General features: G+C 39.2%; 5 protein-coding genes across 7 annotated transcripts in view; 1 reads left to right on the top strand and 4 right to left on the bottom strand.

Moving 5' to 3' along the window:
* kif15 (kinesin family member 15) overlaps positions 1 to 1,418 on the top strand; it is a 49,274-nt gene extending 47,856 nt beyond the window's left edge. For 2 of the 3 annotated variants that reach the window (XM_058767090.1, XM_058767091.1), the window contains exon 35: positions 1,118 to 1,418. In XM_058767090.1, the coding sequence (XP_058623073.1) occupies positions 1,118 to 1,180 (63 nt within the window). In that variant the 3' untranslated portion in view covers positions 1,181 to 1,418. The remainder of the gene's footprint in view (positions 1 to 1,117) is intronic. The other variant, XM_058767088.1, reaches the window with a different exon arrangement.
* Positions 1,419 to 2,069: 651 nt separating this feature from the next.
* On the bottom strand, positions 2,070 to 2,753 carry LOC131534364 (histone H2B-like). Its single transcript, XM_058767196.1, has one exon. It carries the CDS (start codon positions 2,521 to 2,523, stop codon positions 2,149 to 2,151), a length of 375 nt encoding a protein of 124 aa, XP_058623179.1. The 5' UTR covers positions 2,524 to 2,753; the 3' UTR covers positions 2,070 to 2,148.
* A 1,292-nt stretch (positions 2,754 to 4,045) lies between these two features.
* Positions 4,046 to 4,639, bottom strand: zgc:165555 (uncharacterized protein LOC100004395 homolog). The gene has a single exon (XM_058767213.1). The coding sequence runs from the start codon at positions 4,554 to 4,556 to the stop codon at positions 4,245 to 4,247; it is 312 nt and encodes a 103-aa protein (XP_058623196.1). The 5' UTR covers positions 4,557 to 4,639; the 3' UTR covers positions 4,046 to 4,244.
* Positions 4,640 to 11,417: 6,778 nt separating this feature from the next.
* LOC131534335 (histone H3) lies at positions 11,418 to 12,577 on the bottom strand. The gene has a single exon (XM_058767168.1). The coding sequence runs from the start codon at positions 12,483 to 12,485 to the stop codon at positions 12,075 to 12,077; it is 411 nt and encodes a 136-aa protein (XP_058623151.1). The 5' UTR covers positions 12,486 to 12,577; the 3' UTR covers positions 11,418 to 12,074.
* A 632-nt stretch (positions 12,578 to 13,209) lies between these two features.
* Positions 13,210 to 13,671, bottom strand: LOC131534350 (histone H2A-like). Its single transcript, XM_058767182.1, has one exon. It carries the CDS (start codon positions 13,643 to 13,645, stop codon positions 13,259 to 13,261), a length of 387 nt encoding a protein of 128 aa, XP_058623165.1. The 5' UTR covers positions 13,646 to 13,671; the 3' UTR covers positions 13,210 to 13,258.
* Positions 13,672 to 18,184: the final 4,513 nt, after the last annotated feature.

Raw genomic sequence — 18,184 nt, 5'->3', positions numbered from 1 at the left:
GCCATGTTTATTACATCCATGTCGCACAGAGTGACATGCAGTGATCTTATAGGATTGCTAAAATTGTGCAGTGTGTAGAAGGCCCTAGTCTTGAGTTTATCTGTAAGCTAGTTTACCCCAAAACATTTCACAAAAAAAATAAATAACTTAAAACCACATTAATTCTCATCATATGAACATAAAACAAGAGACATTTTAAAATACCTCGTTCTACAGAAAAAAAGCTTACAGGTTGGAAGCAACAATTGGTGACATTTGGGGTGAACCGTGTTTATTTAGTCACAGACTACAGAAAGTGCTTGTTTGCAGTTTTGGCTGATAAGGGTGTTAAGGCTGGGACACACCAAACAGACTACAGCCGACTGCAGCCATAAAGGTCGTTTCACATGAGCATGAGGACGAATCGCCAACGAATGTTGCGAAACTCGTATGGTTTTTACATCGTCCACTGCTCAATATACAGCATTAAATTAAGATAAATAGCTTTTGGTTCTTCATCAGAAACACAAATCAGAGTGAACACACTCGCGCTCGTGGAATGAAAAGGACGGTGCTCTTCAGATCACATACTAATTACACTGTTTACGTTTCGTATATCTTCGTCATTTAAAATGAGAAACCGAAACAAGATATAAATCAAAGCAGTGCTAGCTTACCATTTTGAATATCAGTTGTGTTGATAACTTTATTTTAAGCGGCTCGTGTTATGAAAGTATTCACACATTGAATGCTTGGGAAAGATCACGCAACATTAGAACAGCCTTCTGTGCCGCCTGCATTTTTTTATACTAGTTCTCATCACTTTCACTTTAATTCTCGAGCACTGGCTCGGTCGCTAAACTTAACCGGCGCGAGTGAGAGATCTGATTGGATGTTCAGAGCCGACCGTCTGCTTGGTGTGTCCCGGGCTGAACAAGGTATTGACTCGCATTATAAATGTTACATTTGTTTCCGTTAATTCAGCTGTAGACTTTAAGAGTTACTTCTACTTGAATCAGCTAAAAAAATAAAATAAAGCATCTCTCTTAACTCGTCCATGCTCCCAATATGGGGACGATTTGGCAAACTAATGACTTGCTGTTCTGGGATGTTATCAAACCTGTCTTTGTGTTTTCAGGAGAATGGCAAACTCAGGCAGTGTCTTCATATGGAAGAAAGTCCTAACAACACAGGCCTTTAACATGCTCCCCCTGAACACGCTTGACCTTAAAGCTAAATGATTAGATTCCATTTTAAATGTTTTAATGAAAGTTTTGGATTTGTCTGTTGATTTTGTGTCATTGTGTCTTCAATTTTGATTTTTTTTTTGTTGTTTATTCCCTTTTCTGTTCTAAATGGTAGCTCTTTGTATACAATTTATTAATTGTAATTATTTTTTTATGAAATTAAAGCAACTTAAAAAAAAAAAAAAAGTGTACATACTATTTTTGAGGAGAAAATTAATGTGTGTGGCTCTCTAATTAACAGAGCCATCCAGCCTCAATTATCATCTGCTTTTAATCTGTTTCTGGTCACTTTGATATTGAGGATGTGTAAAGTTGCCTTGTTGCTCACTGGAACCATTACAACTTACCCCTCCGCCACGGCTTTGAAAGGTCTGTAGTGTAATAAACGTTACATACAAGTTCAGAAAATAGTTAGCAATTACACACATTTACCGATAAAGACGGTTAGAAAGAGTATAGCTTTGTTCCATGCAAATAAATACATTCCTATGTAGTTTACATGCAAGTCTATGGCTCGAGAGAAATTTGTGAACTACACACTCTGACAAAAGCGGCCACTAATATAAAGTTAATCTTTGCGAACAGTACATCTTTCAGGAAATGAGTACAAAAGTACTCTCTTACGGAGAGTGTAAAGAAGCTAAAGTTAGTTAAGTGTTAAAAGTATGAGACTAGGCTTTAACAAGCAGATAAATTATTCGAGCTAATGCTTACTGTAACTACTCGGAGTCAAATATTTACAGATTTGTATATTGCTTTTTAGCTTGACTAACTGAAACTCAAATGCAAAACCTACAAATTGGTTTAGAAAAGTAATTATAATAAATTAACATTAAAAATATAACAGTTATAAAAGCTCTTTAGATGATATGATGGGTGGCTCTTAAAAGAGCCTTTGAGTCTCGGGGACTGGAGCGGAGCTCTACTTGGAGCTGGTGTACTTGGTGACGGCCTTGGTGCCCTCAGACACGGCGTGTTTGGCCAGCTCTCCGGGCAGCAGCAGACGCACGGCGGTCTGGATCTCTCTCGATGTGATGGTGGAGCGCTTGTTGTAGTGAGCGAGACGAGACGATTCACCGGCGATGCGCTCGAAGATGTCGTTGACGAAAGAGTTCATGATCCCCATCGCCTTAGAAGAGATCCCGGTGTCAGGATGAACCTGCTTCAGCACTTTGTACACGTAGATAGCGTAGCTCTCCTTCCTGGTCTTTCTGCGCTTCTTTCCTCCTTTACCGGCGGTCTTAGTGACGGCCTTCTTGGAGCCCTTCTTAGGAGCAGACTTCGCTGGTTCAGGCATGTTAGCTCTCACAGACTATAACACAACACAACAGTTTTTTTTTCTCGCGCTTACTGGCTATTTATTGAAAGCTCATGCTAATCTTGAAGGTCTGATCGTGTTCCTCTGATTGCTCGGTTCGTGCAACGACTGAAGGAAACTTATTTCATTGGTCAAAATAGGGCCGCTGGACACACACAGCAGCCAATCGTAGGCTTGGAAATTTAAATATTATCCCCCTCCCCCACGCGCTTCTTTGTCTGACTTTCCCGCTCATGCGGCCTCTGCCTGTGACACAATCATGGCAATAGGCCTGTATCACAGTCCGCGTGTCGTCACATCCGGCTCTGATTAGTAGCGTAAAGGAATTTCCGCCTGCTTTGTCAATGGACAGACGCCAGTTTTGTGAAGAAAATTAAAGTAATTTAGTTCAGTTGAACACTGACGAAATAAACAACAATGTTAAAACTGCATATTTATACCGATTCCATACCATGTAATCCTTCATTTTAATGTGTAACATGAGCCTATCTGAGGGACGTGACTGTCAGATGAATGAAGAGCACGCAGCTCAAGTTACTGCCAGAGGAATACTCAGATTTATATAATTTTAATTTAATTTTTAATATAATATTGTTTATTTTTGCATTATATTTATTGTGATTAACCTCCCGTTCTTGTTCACAGTATAATGATATTCAATCGTTGCATGCAATCACGGAGACTAACTCGAATGAGATGATCAAACTTATTTTTAATTATCGTCTATGGGCTGAAAATGTTTCTTTATTTGAACAACTTAAATTTGATGCGATTATAAAGGATTGCATCAAAGTCAGCGCGTGAAAAAAAAGTGAGCATTGTTTACAAGTTTGCTCTAAAAAGTTTGCTTTAATTTAATCCTTCTATACAGTCTTTAGTCAATGTTTTAAGCTTTGGCTAATTCTAATGCTTATTAATGTGATATTGTTTGTATAGTTTTCTCGCTGTTCTGTAATGAAATAAGGTGATCAGACTGTGAAGAATTGCCTGTACACATAGGCCTACAGTATGCCTCGCGCGCTCCTGTTTAAGTCACGAAATACGCATCGGGATATCGTGACAACATATGCCATCGTTTCATAATACTCAATTAATTGTTGTAAACTGAGATTGGTGTCTTTAGAAGACGTATATGTGCTGAATTCTACATAAATAATCCACAACAATCCCGTGCTATGGGCGCAGCCATTGATAGAGGCTGCAGCGGAAGTTCTTTTACGCTACTATTTGAATCTTCCGCTTTTCGAACGCGGAAGTGTGATAAAGGCCTGAAATTCCGTTATTTTACACAAAATGAAGATAATGTGGATAAATATCTTAAGATCTGACTTCAGTATCAAAATAAAGCCCTCCGGAAATCTGTGAAACAAAGAAATACGACCTTTATGTCTCGGATTGATTTTAACAGAAGAGATTCTCTGAAGGAAGTTAACCCCATAGACTGTATAAAAACAACCCGAGAAAACGTCCCTAGCAACCAAAAGTCCTGTAACCAGTTTTATCGTTTTTTTTTTTGGAAAGCGTAACGGTTTGTGAAAACTAATACACACAGCTCCATACATCCAGAGCTCTCATAAACCCAAAACAACTTGGTGGGTCGAGTTTCTACAACGGTTTTTACTTGTCAAAAACGTACTCTTTTTGAAAATGTGGGTGGCTCTTAAAAGAGCCGTTGAGTTTTTATGGTAACACGGACGTGTTTATCCTCCGAAGCCGTACAGAGTGCGTCCCTGTCGTTTCAGCGCGTACACGACGTCCATGGCGGTGACGGTCTTTCTCTTGGCGTGCTCGGTGTAGGTAACGGCATCGCGGATCACGTTCTCCAGGAACACCTTCAGCACACCGCGGGTCTCCTCGTAGATCAGACCGGAGATACGCTTGACTCCGCCGCGGCGAGCGAGACGACGGATGGCGGGTTTGGTGATACCCTGGATGTTATCCCGCAGCACTTTACGGTGCCGCTTAGCGCCTCCTTTCCCGAGTCCTTTACCGCCTTTGCCTCTTCCAGACATTACTGCAATCGATCGAGTGTTAGTCTTATGACTGAATTTCACAAACAGCAATAGGAGCTTTACAGTCACTTACAGGACCTAATTGAAACATATCAAGGCGGAGCTATGCAACGTCACACTGGACTGGAGCGCATCACGTGAGACCCAGAGACCAGAATACAGCAGAGTTTATTGGCGTAAACGAATGAGTCTGCGCATTCTTTTATATAGCCTACGTTTTTACCATCTACGCTGTTTGGCTGAAATATTAATACTACAGAAATATTAAGCGCTATCCACAGCGAATTTTGTTGGAATGTTTACTTATGAGGAATTAGTTAGATTACGTTACAAACAAACGCTTTGTGGTGGTATCACCGAGTACTTCGGGCTTAACAGAGCTGTGTAATATCTGCTGCTCGCGTATTAAGTCTGGGGAACGAATTCTTAATTCGTGGACACGATATAGTCCTTTTCATATGCTATAGCACGTTAAATGAAGTCAGATTTCATTGCGCTTTTCGCAATACACAAAGCAAACATGCTTTAACATTGAGCAGTTTTAGCGATCGGCGATAGGGGAAATACTAACGATAGGGGAACGTTCTTTTTAGGTTATTATTAAATAACCTAAAATTAACTTACAGAGAATGTTCCCTAACCTAAAACTAACCATTGGGGAACGTTCTCTGTTCTCTAACGGTTGTTTTGAAATAACCTAAAAATAATGTTCCCAGAACGTTGCAGGGTGGTTATTTTTAAAATAACCTACAAATAACTTGTACAGAATGTTCCCTATTGGTCAGGTTATTTTTTTTATAACCCTGTAACTATATCTTTCCAATGAAAACGTTGCAGATGTTTTTTTTTTTTTTTTTGTGTAATGACCTATACAAAGCCCTGAAATTTGTTTAATGCAACATTTAATCAAATACAGAAATGAGATGAATCAAAACATGTTTTAAATTAATATATTAATTCAGGGTTAGGCAGATATAACAGAAATCATAACTTGTTTTGGTTTGTTTCATCTTTATTTATTGCTCGCCTCTGATCTGCAGGCGCTGCACCAACACACGCTTTCTCTTGTCTTCTACAAAAAGCTGCACCTGGCGTCGGCGGGATTTAAAAATTAACGTAATTTCATTTTACTGGCTGACTGACTCGCTCGTTTAGCAATCTCTTTATTGATTGATTATTTAAAATTGATATAGTTATGAGAGTACATATGATTTTGGAGGGATTTAACATGCCTAACTGAAGAGAATATGATGTTAAGCGAGAATTTTCCTTTCGATTTGGTCACTTCTACATTGCCATGGGAATTGTCCCTTACTCCAAATACTGCTGAAGCCTTATTGAATCACGCCAGTGAAACTGGCCAATGGCGTTCAAGCGCGCAAAATATGAGGGTGACTCCCACTCTATATAAGGCAGTGCTTGTACGTCATCCATTCAGAATCTTTTCCTTCAGTCAACCTTCTACTAGAAGCAAGAAGCCTATCAACAAGACAACTCACCGTGATCTACACGCTGCAGCGGACACGCCTTCTCTTCCCCAGCTGTGTTCCAGTGAGCTTTGGAAGCAAAGATGACTCGCGATTGCCTCTCCTGTGCGGAGCCAATCGAATCTTCTGATGGCCATCGTGTGGCCATCGTCCAAGGCGATGAACTCGCCCAACTAACTGTGCTGCACACTTCCTCTGCAGCCTCTTTCGAGCCAAGGAGAAAAGTGCCGCGAGTTTCTGATGTGGATCTGTCAGGATCAGGGGACGAGTCCGCGCCGGCTCAGTACCCACGCGCTCCTCACCCCCTGCTGCAGGTCCCCTTGAAGAGGAGGATGGTGCCATTTCGGTGACAGTGTCTGCGAGAGAGGAGTGGTCCAACAGCTCACTGGATTACACTGCGCCCCACGGCAGCGATGCGGGGGACCTCCATCACAGTGGTGTTGAGCTCCTAAGCATCCTGTCCAAGGCAGTGGATGAGCTCGGTTTGGAGTGGGTGCCTCCTGCCGAGCTGGACAGAAGCCGTCTGGACGAGTGGTACCTCCAGTCGGATCGTGGCTGAAAAGACACCCCGCGGAGACCTGGCCCCTTTTTCCCCGAGGTGCACGACGAGATAAAGTCATGGAACACGCCACTCACCAGTCGGGTGCATAATCTGGGATCCTCCCTCCTGTCTTTTGTGGACGGCGCTGACCAAGTGGGTTATGTTAAACTCCGGCGGTGAGGCTAAGACAGCCATGGCCGAAGTGCTGTAAGGGCTTGAAGCTCGAAGAACTGACAGAGGTATCAGAATGGGTTATAAAATCAATAAAGAACAGCTACACGCTTTAGTTCTTCCGCAGGCCACCCTGTTTCAACGGTGTGTTAATGACCACTGTACGGGAGCAGAAAGCCTCAGTTCTGCTAGTGGAAATACACAACCACCAAATGCGACAGTGCCCCTTGCAGATTGCGAGAGCGGGTTATACAGTCGTTATTTTCTGGTACCAAAGAAAGATGGCGGGCTCTGCCCAATCTTGGACCCGAGACCACTGAATCATGTTCTTCAAAATTATCACGCCGAGGCAAATCCTCTCACACGTCAGAACGAGAGATTGGTTTATCTCTGTGGATTTAAAGGATGCTTATTTTCACATTCAGGTAGCCCCTCACCACAGGCGTTTCCTGAGGTTTGCATTCGAGGGGATAGTGTATCAATTTACGGTCCTACCCTTTGGCTTAAGTCTGGCTCCATGTACATTCACGATATGCATGGATGCGGCTCTCTCCCCTCTGAAGTAGAGCGGAATGCACATCCGTAATTTTCTCGACGATTGGCTAGTCTTCAATCAGAGAGCGCGTTGCTCAGCGACAAGCTCAGATTTCTCGCTCATCTCCAGAGCTTAGGGCTGACTGTGAATATGCAAAAGAGCATGCTGGTACCAACCCAGAACATCTCCTTTCTAGGAGTGAAGCTGAATTCAATTAATATGAGTGTGTGCCTGTCCGAGGATCGCTCACAGAAACTGATCGGCTCTCTCGCAGTCTTCAAGTTAGGGCACTCTCCTCTGCTGAAATGCTTTCAGAGGGCGCTCGGCCAGATTGCTGCCGCCTCGACAGTGTGCAAATCAGGGCTCCTGCATATGCGACCGCTTCAGCTCTAGCTAAAGAGCCATGTGCCACGGAGTGACACGCGACTGCTTGCATATCTATTCAGGACATTTGTATGGCGGCAGGCTGGTCGTCACCCAGGACTTTCGTGAGGTTTTATAACTTAGATGTGTCATCACTTGCCTCACATGTGCTGTCAGTGCAAGTGGCGCACCCGCCTACTCAGCCTCAGTTATGATCTGAGTGGCATGCCTAAGTGGTTTCGACCAGGTCGTATACACCCCTGTATTGACATACCACTCAATGCTGTCCCCTATCAGCTTATCACATTGTTATGATCTTTTAGGACATGATCACCATCATACTCTACTTATTTGAACAATATATAATTTCATTGAAATTAAACAAACTTGCACTAATCTATATGTGAATGCGCCGAAGCCACCGCCATTTCACATTCTCTGTTTCACCGGAGTTGTAAAAGTCAAGGCAACTAGATGATGCCGCGTCACACCAGGGGCAACGTTTACATGGTTTCGAGCTGTGTTTACCAAAAGTGTCAATATCATTGTCGCTGTCATTACGGTTCTGTATGTGAAACTTAACATACTGATCCATCACTGTGACACGGCGGGATTCTATATGTTCTCATAGCAATGTGACCATATCGAAGGGAACGCTTCCGGTTACTCACATAACCTCGGTTCCCTGAGATGAGGGAACATGACATTGCTCTTATTGCCATGTCACCTAGCTCAGGATCTTAAAATGCCAAGTTGCTTCAGTCAAGATTCTGAATGGATGGCATACAAGCGTTGCCTTATATACAGTGGGAATCCCCCTCATATTTTGTGCGCTTGAACGCCATTGGCTAGTTTCGCTGGCGTGATTCAAGAAGGATTCAGTAGTATTTAGAGGAAGTGATAATTCCCATGGCAATGTCTCGTTCCCTCATCTCCCTCATTACGGATCAAAAGAAGATTGTCCCACTGTACAAACTGTACACTTTAGCAGTAAGAAAACAATGTACTGATTTCCTACTTTAAGCTTTCCTGGCTAACCAAAAACAAACCATAAAAAAAATAACATTCTGGGAACCAAAAGTTGTTATTTGAATATACCAAATAGCACTGAGCATCAGCTTAAACTGGAGTTTATGTGTGAATTTTAAAAAGTCAATCCATCCCGTACACAGATTAGAACACGCACACACAATAAGGGTGTGGATACATTAATTATTGGATTTTTAATACCTGATATCACATGAACACTTACTATAAGATAGGAACCTTTAAAAACTGTAAGAGAATCAATATATAGGCTCAAATATTTTATTAAGATGTAAACAAGGAAACATTGAGTTTGCCATGAAAACATTTTATTAGCACTTTATACAAAGTAATGTTTGTGACGCATTAAGAAACGTTGGCTAGAACTCATCTCGTTAAACAGCAACAAAAAAATGGTTGTGCTTTAAAATGTAAAATCAGCCACTCATGTTCGTGTTTGTCCATTACTGAAATACAGTTAATTATCATAATTTGTTTATAAAATCCCTACTTTGTTCTAATCCACCTTTCCTCAAGTAAATATGAATGAAGCGCTATTCAGGCTGAAGTTTGTAAACAATAACTTCATCTGACTAAAATTACTATAGTTACTAAAGAGATATGATTCTAGAGTTAGCACTAATATTTCTGGAATATGGCCAAATCAATTACAAAATCTTACACAAAGGAATGTGCTTTCTCGGGTCTAAACCAATAAGAGTTGTCATGTTAGAAACCAATGGAATTGGGGGTGGGTGGAGTGACATGTGTCGCCCTGCCTCATCACCCAGACTGCACGTTGGGGTACTTGGTGACACTGGCTGTGTTCGAGATGGCACACTTGCTTACTGCTTATTGCCCAGTACACAGCACACACTGTTTCCTATTTTTAGTGAATAGTGAGAATTGTAAGAATAGCGTGTGAAACAGTATGCAATAATCAGTAGGGCTGCCCCATAATAGTCGACTAACTGTTAGTCGACCAGAAGAGGCTTGGTTGACCAAAATGTTATTAGTCGATTAGTCGCATAAATAAATAAAAATCCACAGGCAAAGTCACGCAGTTCATGACGGACAAATTGTTAACAGCTGGTCGATGTGGTGTCCACACAGTACATTGGACAGGACATCCAAACGCTCGCCTATCATTAATCGACCTCAGATATGGCTTATCATCTGAAATATGTAAGTATTAGCAATTTAAGTTAGTTAATCTAAAGTTAACCTAGAGAAATGTGCACTATTGAAGTGTCTGTGTGGAGTGTGGAAGCTGAACAGCCGTGCCCTCACTCCAGGACAGATGGAGGCGCTGGTGTGCTCACTTGCTCTTAAAATACTCCCTCAATTTTGGTCATACAGAAAAGACTAAAAGTTTTTGGACGTTCTCCAAAACTAATCTCTTAAACCGAAAACGCAGGCTGCGTCCGAAAGCTCTAAAATGCTTCCTTTGGAGGCAGCATTCCAAGACATGTCTTCCTGTCTCCGGAGATACCTTCTTCTGATTGAATTTTGAAGGCAGCATAGATGTACAGTATCCTTCACTGCCTTTGATTTCCCACAATCCTCTGCGATCCATTCCGTGACGGTTGAGCTAAAAAATAAAGATGGCATCTGAAAGTTGCATTAAGTGGTCAGTTTGTGTGTAAATATATTAACTTTTTGCACTTTTGATGGTATTTCTAGTGATAAATCAGTATTATAGTAAATAAATATTCATTTAGTCATCACCAAAACTCGTTCTATTTTATTGTAGATCATTAAACCGTTACGCTGCCTCAGACCCCTGTCCAAACTCTGTGCAAAAACGCTGCCTGCAAAGTCATTACCTGAAAAGGCAGCGAGGCAACAAGTTAGCTGGACATTAATACAGCACAGCTGTGGAGGCTGGTACCTTACAAATGAATGTGCTAACTTTTTAACGATGTGCTAACGTTCTTTTTACAAAGGCTTGTTAATAAGGCTTCATACTAGTAAACAATTATATTGCCCAATTGAACTAATTTCATAATATATGATGAACTTTACATATTGAACAGAACTGAATCAACACTGAGCTGTATTTAACTGAACAATGATATTATTTTCTTTTTTTGGCAATTGCATTAAGTGGATAAAGCACTAAATGCAAACAATCATAAATTCTGTTTACACTTAAATAGCAGTATTTTCTGTTTAAATAGTAGTTAGGTGGCACTTATTTAAAGTATGCAATAACATTGAGTGTATATTATTATTATTATTAAATGAATGCCACCTTACTGAGGTAAAGCCATCCACCTGCACCAACCAATAGCAATGTTAAATTGTGTAATATGTTATAGGGACTACTGAACAAACATTTAGAAGTTCATTTTAAAATGCAAAAAACTTAAAATAAAAAATCTCTGTAAACACTAGTCATTTTAAGACACTTATAAGTGTGTCCCATCAGGTAATAAAAAGTTGTACACACTTGTGGTCTGATTGATCATATTACAATAAATGCTTATATAATTGTTTCTATCCATCAAATTACTTCTTCTGGTTTTAATTTGTGATGTTTATTTGTGATACACTTCTGCTCTCAAAAGAATAATTGACTGAAGAAAATGTGCTGCTCTTTGGTTGTTTTGCAAACCAAAATTTGATTTTTAAATGTGCAAATTACAACACGGTTTCACAAGCACTGAAGCAGCATATGCAACAAAGCAACTTTTTTTTCTTTGGGCAAAGATACTATAAAAGTAATTATAATACGCACAGGTAGGGAAGCCAGTTCAGACAGCCATGTTTTGAAAAAGTCATGTGTTGAATGCACCATGTCACACTGGTGGACAGATGCATAGGCTGTAAATGTTGTAAATAATCAACATTATTGTTATTATTTTTTTTTCTCAGACATGAAAATACCCAAATGGTGTCATTGTTAACCCTTTAAAATAACCCTTTTGTTTTATTTATTGCAGGGAATGCACTATAAAACACCTTTTTTTTTTTTAAGAGAGCTTTATAATGAAAACATACTTTACAGTCACTATTATAAACAGTGGGATTCGATGAGTTAATTTTAACCTTTACTTTAATTTTAACCATGTCTAAATCAAGCTCAATTCCAGAAAGCATTAGAACAACAAAATTTTAAAAAGCCAAGGATTTCTTTCAGAGAAAGTGAACATGAGCCTCATTCAACGTATTGTGACTAATGACCAAAGCGGATTTAGTATATTTGTTAATAAATTGCTATAGCTAATAACTCCAATTGACTTACACGCTCTATGATTTTCATCAGACATACGTTTAGCATTATGCTATAATAAGCTTTAGCATTCTCATTTCTAACACCAACAACTCTTTTTAGACATTTAGGTGGCTCTTAAAAGAGCCTTTGGGGTTTAAAGACTTATGAAATCAGGCGTTTAAGCGCGCTCTCCGCGGATGCGGCGCGCCAGCTGGATGTCTTTGGGCATGATGGTGACTCTCTTGGCGTGGATGGCGCACAGGTTGGTGTCCTCAAACAGACCGACCAAATAAGCCTCGCTGGCCTCCTGCAGGGCCATGACAGCGGAGCTCTGGAAGCGCAGGTCCGTCTTGAAGTCCTGAGCGATTTCTCGCACCAGACGCTGGAAGGGCAGCTTGCGGATCAGCAGCTCGGTGGACTTCTGATAGCGACGGATCTCTCGCAGAGCCACGGTGCCGGGCCTGTAGCGGTGAGGCTTCTTGACGCCGCCGGTGGCCGGAGCGCTCTTACGGGCGGCTTTGGTCGCGAGCTGCTTCCTCGGGGCTTTGCCGCCGGTGGATTTACGAGCCGTCTGCTTGGTTCTTGCCATTTTCTCGCGTTTTCTGTCTCGTTCTTTGAAACACAATGATTATGTTCTTGTGCAGGAGCTTTTTAAGCTCTACTGTCGCATTGGGCGGTGCGTCACCAGCGGCATCTGATTGGCTATTGTTTTTACGTCGCGGTGTGACGTAGTCTCTCTGGCCAATGGCTATGAGTTTCCTGTTTTTAAACGAGTGACAGCGGCCTGATTTTCCCGCTCAAAGATGCTATATTCCGGAAAAAGAAGTTTCCTGTTCTACGCATAAAATAAGAGCGACATTTAACATCATACATGTATCAAGTTGGTTTATCGTGTTTCATTTTTTTTAGTGTAGAGTTTGAAAATAAGGTAATAATCGCAGAATAAAATAAAGCAGACAGGCTTTATCTACCGTTTGAAAAACTTTACTAAAGATCTCCTTTATTCGAAAACGCGGCAGATTAATTTTATGGTTGTTTTTTTTTTTTAATTGGGGACGTACACAGTATAAAGAAGCGAGAACAGAACAAGATCTGAGAAAATGCTGTAGTGATTTTACTAGCTTTATTTACGTAAACTAATGTGCACTCAGGGAAGTTTAATCAACTTTTAGTTTTCACCAAAATAGTATATACAGCTAAACATTTCAACGTTAACCAGCATAAATTAATTTACATAGTCTTAAATAAAACTGACATCACAAGTCTTATAGTGAAGATTGTTACTTCTCTATTCGTCTTTTAAAGAGAAAGTGGGTGGCTCTGAAAAGAGCCTTTGGGTTTCAGTAACGATCTTAAATCGGTTTATTTGGTTTTGGCGGGTTTCTCGGTCTTCTTGGGCAGCAGCACGGCCTGGATGTTGGGCAGCACGCCGCCCTGAGCGATGGTCACTCGGCCCAGGAGTTTGTTCAGCTCCTCGTCGTTGCGCACCGCCAGCTGCAGGTGACGGGGGATGATACGGGTCTTCTTGTTGTCCCGAGCGGCGTTTCCAGCCAACTCCAGGATCTCAGCCGTCAGATACTCGAGCACAGCGGCCAGATAAACCGGAGCACCGGCACCGACGCGCTCGGCGTAGTTTCCTTTACGGAGAAGCCTGTGAACACGACCGACGGGGAACTGCAGCCCTGCTCTGGAGGAGCGAGTCTTAGCCTTCGCTCTGGTCTTACCGCCGGTTTTGCCTCTTCCACTCATGTTGAAGACTACAAAGTGGATGTTTCTACAAGTCGATATCGAAATAATACTGTTGTAGCGTTACACTAAGCGTTTAATAGAGTGTGCTCCACTTCTATTGGTTGGAGTCTATCAAAGTCAGTAAACCAATCACTGCTCGTCCCTCCAAATCCCAAACCCCTCCTCCTTTTGCCACTTTCTTCACTCACGCACAGTGATAACTTTTTTTTTTTTTACATTACATGCAAAGCATCATTTATACATGTATTTAACAATAAATAAATAAAACAAAACGAAAACTTTAACCAAATAAATAAAAAATATGAAATTAACTGTTTTAACAGTTTTCATATTCTTGGAAGATGAATTTGTTTGGATAGAGCCTGTTGAACCTCTTTTTTAAAAACAATAAATAAATTATTTTGATGAGTGAATTTACTGCTGTGAATATGAAATTTTACAAGAAGTACTAATAGGTTTATAATAAAATATTCATTAATTTTATTTTTTTGTACATTAAAGAAGCCAAACAGTACATCCTTAAAAAGCAAAGAGAAATCCTGGAGCACATTGCGATTGATAACATTACATAATTCAATCCAAAATAACTGTGAATGAGGACAATCCCAGAAGATATGCATATCAGTTTCATTAGGTTCACCACAAAAAGAACAGATTGTATCTGTGTCTGATTTAAACCTTGTCAAAAACACTTTAGCTGCATACAATCTGTGTAGCAATTTGAATGAGATTTCTCTAACCTTGTTAGTTATTACATATATCAAATAACTGGGAAACAATCAAAATGTGTTTTTTTCCCCCTCTTTTTCTTTCAAACCAATTACTAAAAAACAAAAACAAAGATGTTCTCTTATATACAATGTCTTGATTGTTCCAGATTAAGTACTGTTGAGTGTTTTGTGAGAGATTGTGTTTAAAGATTAATGACCATGCAAGTAATGCCTGTTTATGAAATTTGGATAAAAAAGGGATTCTAGCAATATTATAATTACAGATCAATAGGAAAGGGAGACCACCTAATTTGGAAAAGAAGTTACTGGGGATAAAATTCCAGACTGACTTTGGATTACACAAAATGTTGAAAGTGTTGTTCAAAGAAGAGAAATCAAGGAAATTCAAACCAGTATAATCATATTTTAAATTGTATTGTAAATTGTTTTACAAATTTTGAGAGTGCCGTGCACGTAAGCCTGCAGATGCCCTCCTTAGCAAGCAGTACGCTGCCTCTCAAGGGCAAGTCTCTCTGCAAACATGCATTGAATCTTCTTTGGGTTTTTATTATAACCGGGTCAAAGTTCAAGGTACATCTACAGTATATCTTGATTTTTAGTTATCACAATACCTAAATAAGTAATTTCAGATTTAACTGGAATGTTATAAATAGTGGATGTACAATCTTTAATAGGCATTAATTCACATTTACTTATGTTTAGATTAAGACTTGAAGCTTCAGAGAAAGGTTTTATATAATTAATTGCCATAGGGATGTGGGAAGCATCTCTTAAAAATAAGGTGGTGTCATCTGCTAATTGACTATTAAATATTTATCTATCCGCTAAATGGATACCCCGAGTATAGCTTCACATACGAATGTTGAATGGAGCTGCACACAAAGAAGAAATAAATAGGGAGAAATGGGACACCCTTGTCTCACTCCTAAACCTTGGTGAAGTGCCCTTCTTTAATATAATCGAAGCACTTCCATTATTGTTAAGGGTTTTGATTATTCTCCAAAACATATCCCCATAACCAAATTTCTATAATGAATTAATAATAAATCGGTGGTCTAAAGAATCGAAAGCCTTCTCTCCTAGAAATCTAAGAAAAGAATGAAGCTGAATCAAGTCTGAATAATCTAATAAATCAAGAATCAACCTTATATTGTTAACAATGCATCTTTTGTTTAGATTGCGTATCATCTATTACAGAACCCAATACAGATTTTAGTCTTTTAGCAAATATAATAGGCTAGCTAAGATTTTATGATCACTGTTACGCAGAAAAACGGGATGCCAATTGTCAATTAAAAGTAGATCTTTTTTTTTTTCTTCAAAAACCTTACATAAAAAGGGAGACAATTCTTTAGAGAACTATTTATATAACTCTGTGGACTCTCCCGTCCGTTCCAGGAGATGTATTGTTTTTTTTTTTAGTTTGAGAATTGAGTTATTAACATCAGAAACAATAATTTCACTAGAGATTTGTCATCTCTTCGGATTGTATAAAAATAAACATTTTTTAACAGACTCCAGAAAAGTATGGGCTGCCTTCAGAATATATATGTATGTATGTATGTATGTATGTATATATATATATATATATATATATATATATATATATATATATATATACAGGGCTTGACATTAAGCATTCTCATGTGGTTGACCTTCGGACAAGTAAATTTGTCATTTACTTGTCCGAGTATAAAAGTTACTTGCCCGGAGAGAAAAAAAATTAAGTTAAATTGAGTTATAAATATAATTATTTATTGTAGTTATACAAAACACATTTAGTCTATTTAGATTTTCCTTTTTAAATGAAATAATGAACAAAATAATAAAGTGTGATAATACTATTATATTTTAAAATAAAAGTTAGAATTAAATACAAATACAATTATTTTATAGTAAACTTAAAAATAAAATGCTAATATTTATATTATATATATATATAATTTTCATTATTTTCAAACTTAAATTTAAAAATTTTTAATTAGTTAAATTTAATCAGTCAATTAGTATAATAATACATTTGGGCTGTTACCAAACAAATGAAATCAGTATCAACAAAATGCATCTTTGCAATGCAGAAGAAACAGAAGCTGCATCTGAAGTGGGATATATTTACCCACTGTTTAATGCAGCTCTGAGGGACATGGAATGCTTTAACCTGCAGTTACAAATGAATAAATAATGTGTTGATACATATAAGGTTGAATACTGATATTTGAAATTAAATAATAAAAAAAAAATAAATACTGTAAATGTTAAATTAAAACCACCAGTAGGTGGCATCAAGTCACTGTTAATAAGTGAGTCATTGCGACTGAATTGAATCATTTAAACGGTTGATTCATTCAGGCACGAAACACCGTCATGTTGCTCAGAGACGCAAAACAGCGCTGTGGCTGTGTTTGGAGTTTTTTTTTTTTGTTGGTGAATAGAGCAAAAACAGGCAATATGGTGTCTAAAACGTAAGTCTCTTAAATGTTAACTTCTTGTTTATTGAACTGTTATCACATTTGTAATCATGATGATTTTTGAAGCAAAAAAAAAAAAAACGGAGTTCGATCTTCGTGTGATATTAACTATATGAAATTATATAAATGTATACATTTTCCTCCCCCATATCTTGAATTTTCTGATCATTCTTCATGCATTGTAATTGTAATACTGAATCGTGCAGTGAAAGAATGCACGTGAGCTAGTCTAACCTAGACGACTTTATGTAATTATGCGTGCACTCTTTGTTTGATTCTTACAATATACTCCTTAAAACAACAATTACGAAATTATCGCAAACGATATATAATCGCACACCCCTATAACAAAGGCTGTATCACAAATAAAGGAAGTTTATTTTTTTTTTTTTTGGTATTGACTTTTTCAAGTTAATTTCTCTTTCACTTGCCCGTCCAAAACATTCACTTGTCCCAGACAAGCGGACAAGCGTTAATGTCGAGCTCACTGTATATATATATATATATATATATATATATATATATATATATATATATATATACACAGTGGGTACGGAAAGTATTCAGACCCCTTAAATTTTTCACTCTTTGTTATATTGCAGCCATTTGCTAAAATCATTTAAGTTCATTTTTTCCCTCATTAATGCACACACAGCACCCCATATTGACAGAAAAACACAGAATTGTTGACATTTTGCAGATTTATTAAAAAGAAAAACTGAAATATCACATGGTCCTAAGTATTCAGACCCTTTGCTGTAACACTCATATATTTAACTCGGGTGCTGTCCATTTCTTCTGATCATCCTTGAGATGGTTCTACACCTTCATTTGAGTCCAGCTGTGTTTGATTATACTGATTGGACTTGATTAGGAAAGCCACACACCTGTCTATATAAGACCTTACAGCTCACAGTGCATGTCAGAGCAAATGAGAATCATGAGGTCAAAGGAACTGCCTGAAGAGCTCAGAGACAGAATTGTGGCAAGGCACAGATCTGGCCAAGGTTACAAAAACATTTCTGCTGCACTTAAGGTTCCTAAGAGCACAGTGGCCTCCATAATCCTTAAATGGAAGACGTTTGGGACGACCAGAACCCTTCCTAGAGCTGGCCGTCCGGCCAAACTGAGCTATCGGGGGAGAAGAGCCTTGGTGAGAGAGGTAAAGAAGAACCCAAAGATCACTGTGGCTGAGCTCCAGAGATGCAGTCGGGAGAAAGTTGTAGAAAGTCAACCATCACTGCAGCCCTCCACCAGTCGGGGCTTTATGGCAGAGTGGCCCGACGGAAGCCTCTCCTCAGTGCAAGACACATGAAAGCCCGCATGGAGGACTCCAAGAT

This window comes from Onychostoma macrolepis, chromosome 25, assembly GCF_012432095.1.
Source record: "Onychostoma macrolepis isolate SWU-2019 chromosome 25, ASM1243209v1, whole genome shotgun sequence".
NCBI classification, from domain to species: Eukaryota; Metazoa; Chordata; class Actinopteri; order Cypriniformes; family Cyprinidae; genus Onychostoma; species Onychostoma macrolepis.
Note: the sequence above shows the minus strand (reverse complement) of the source record. Positions and strands in the feature narration are given on the sequence as shown.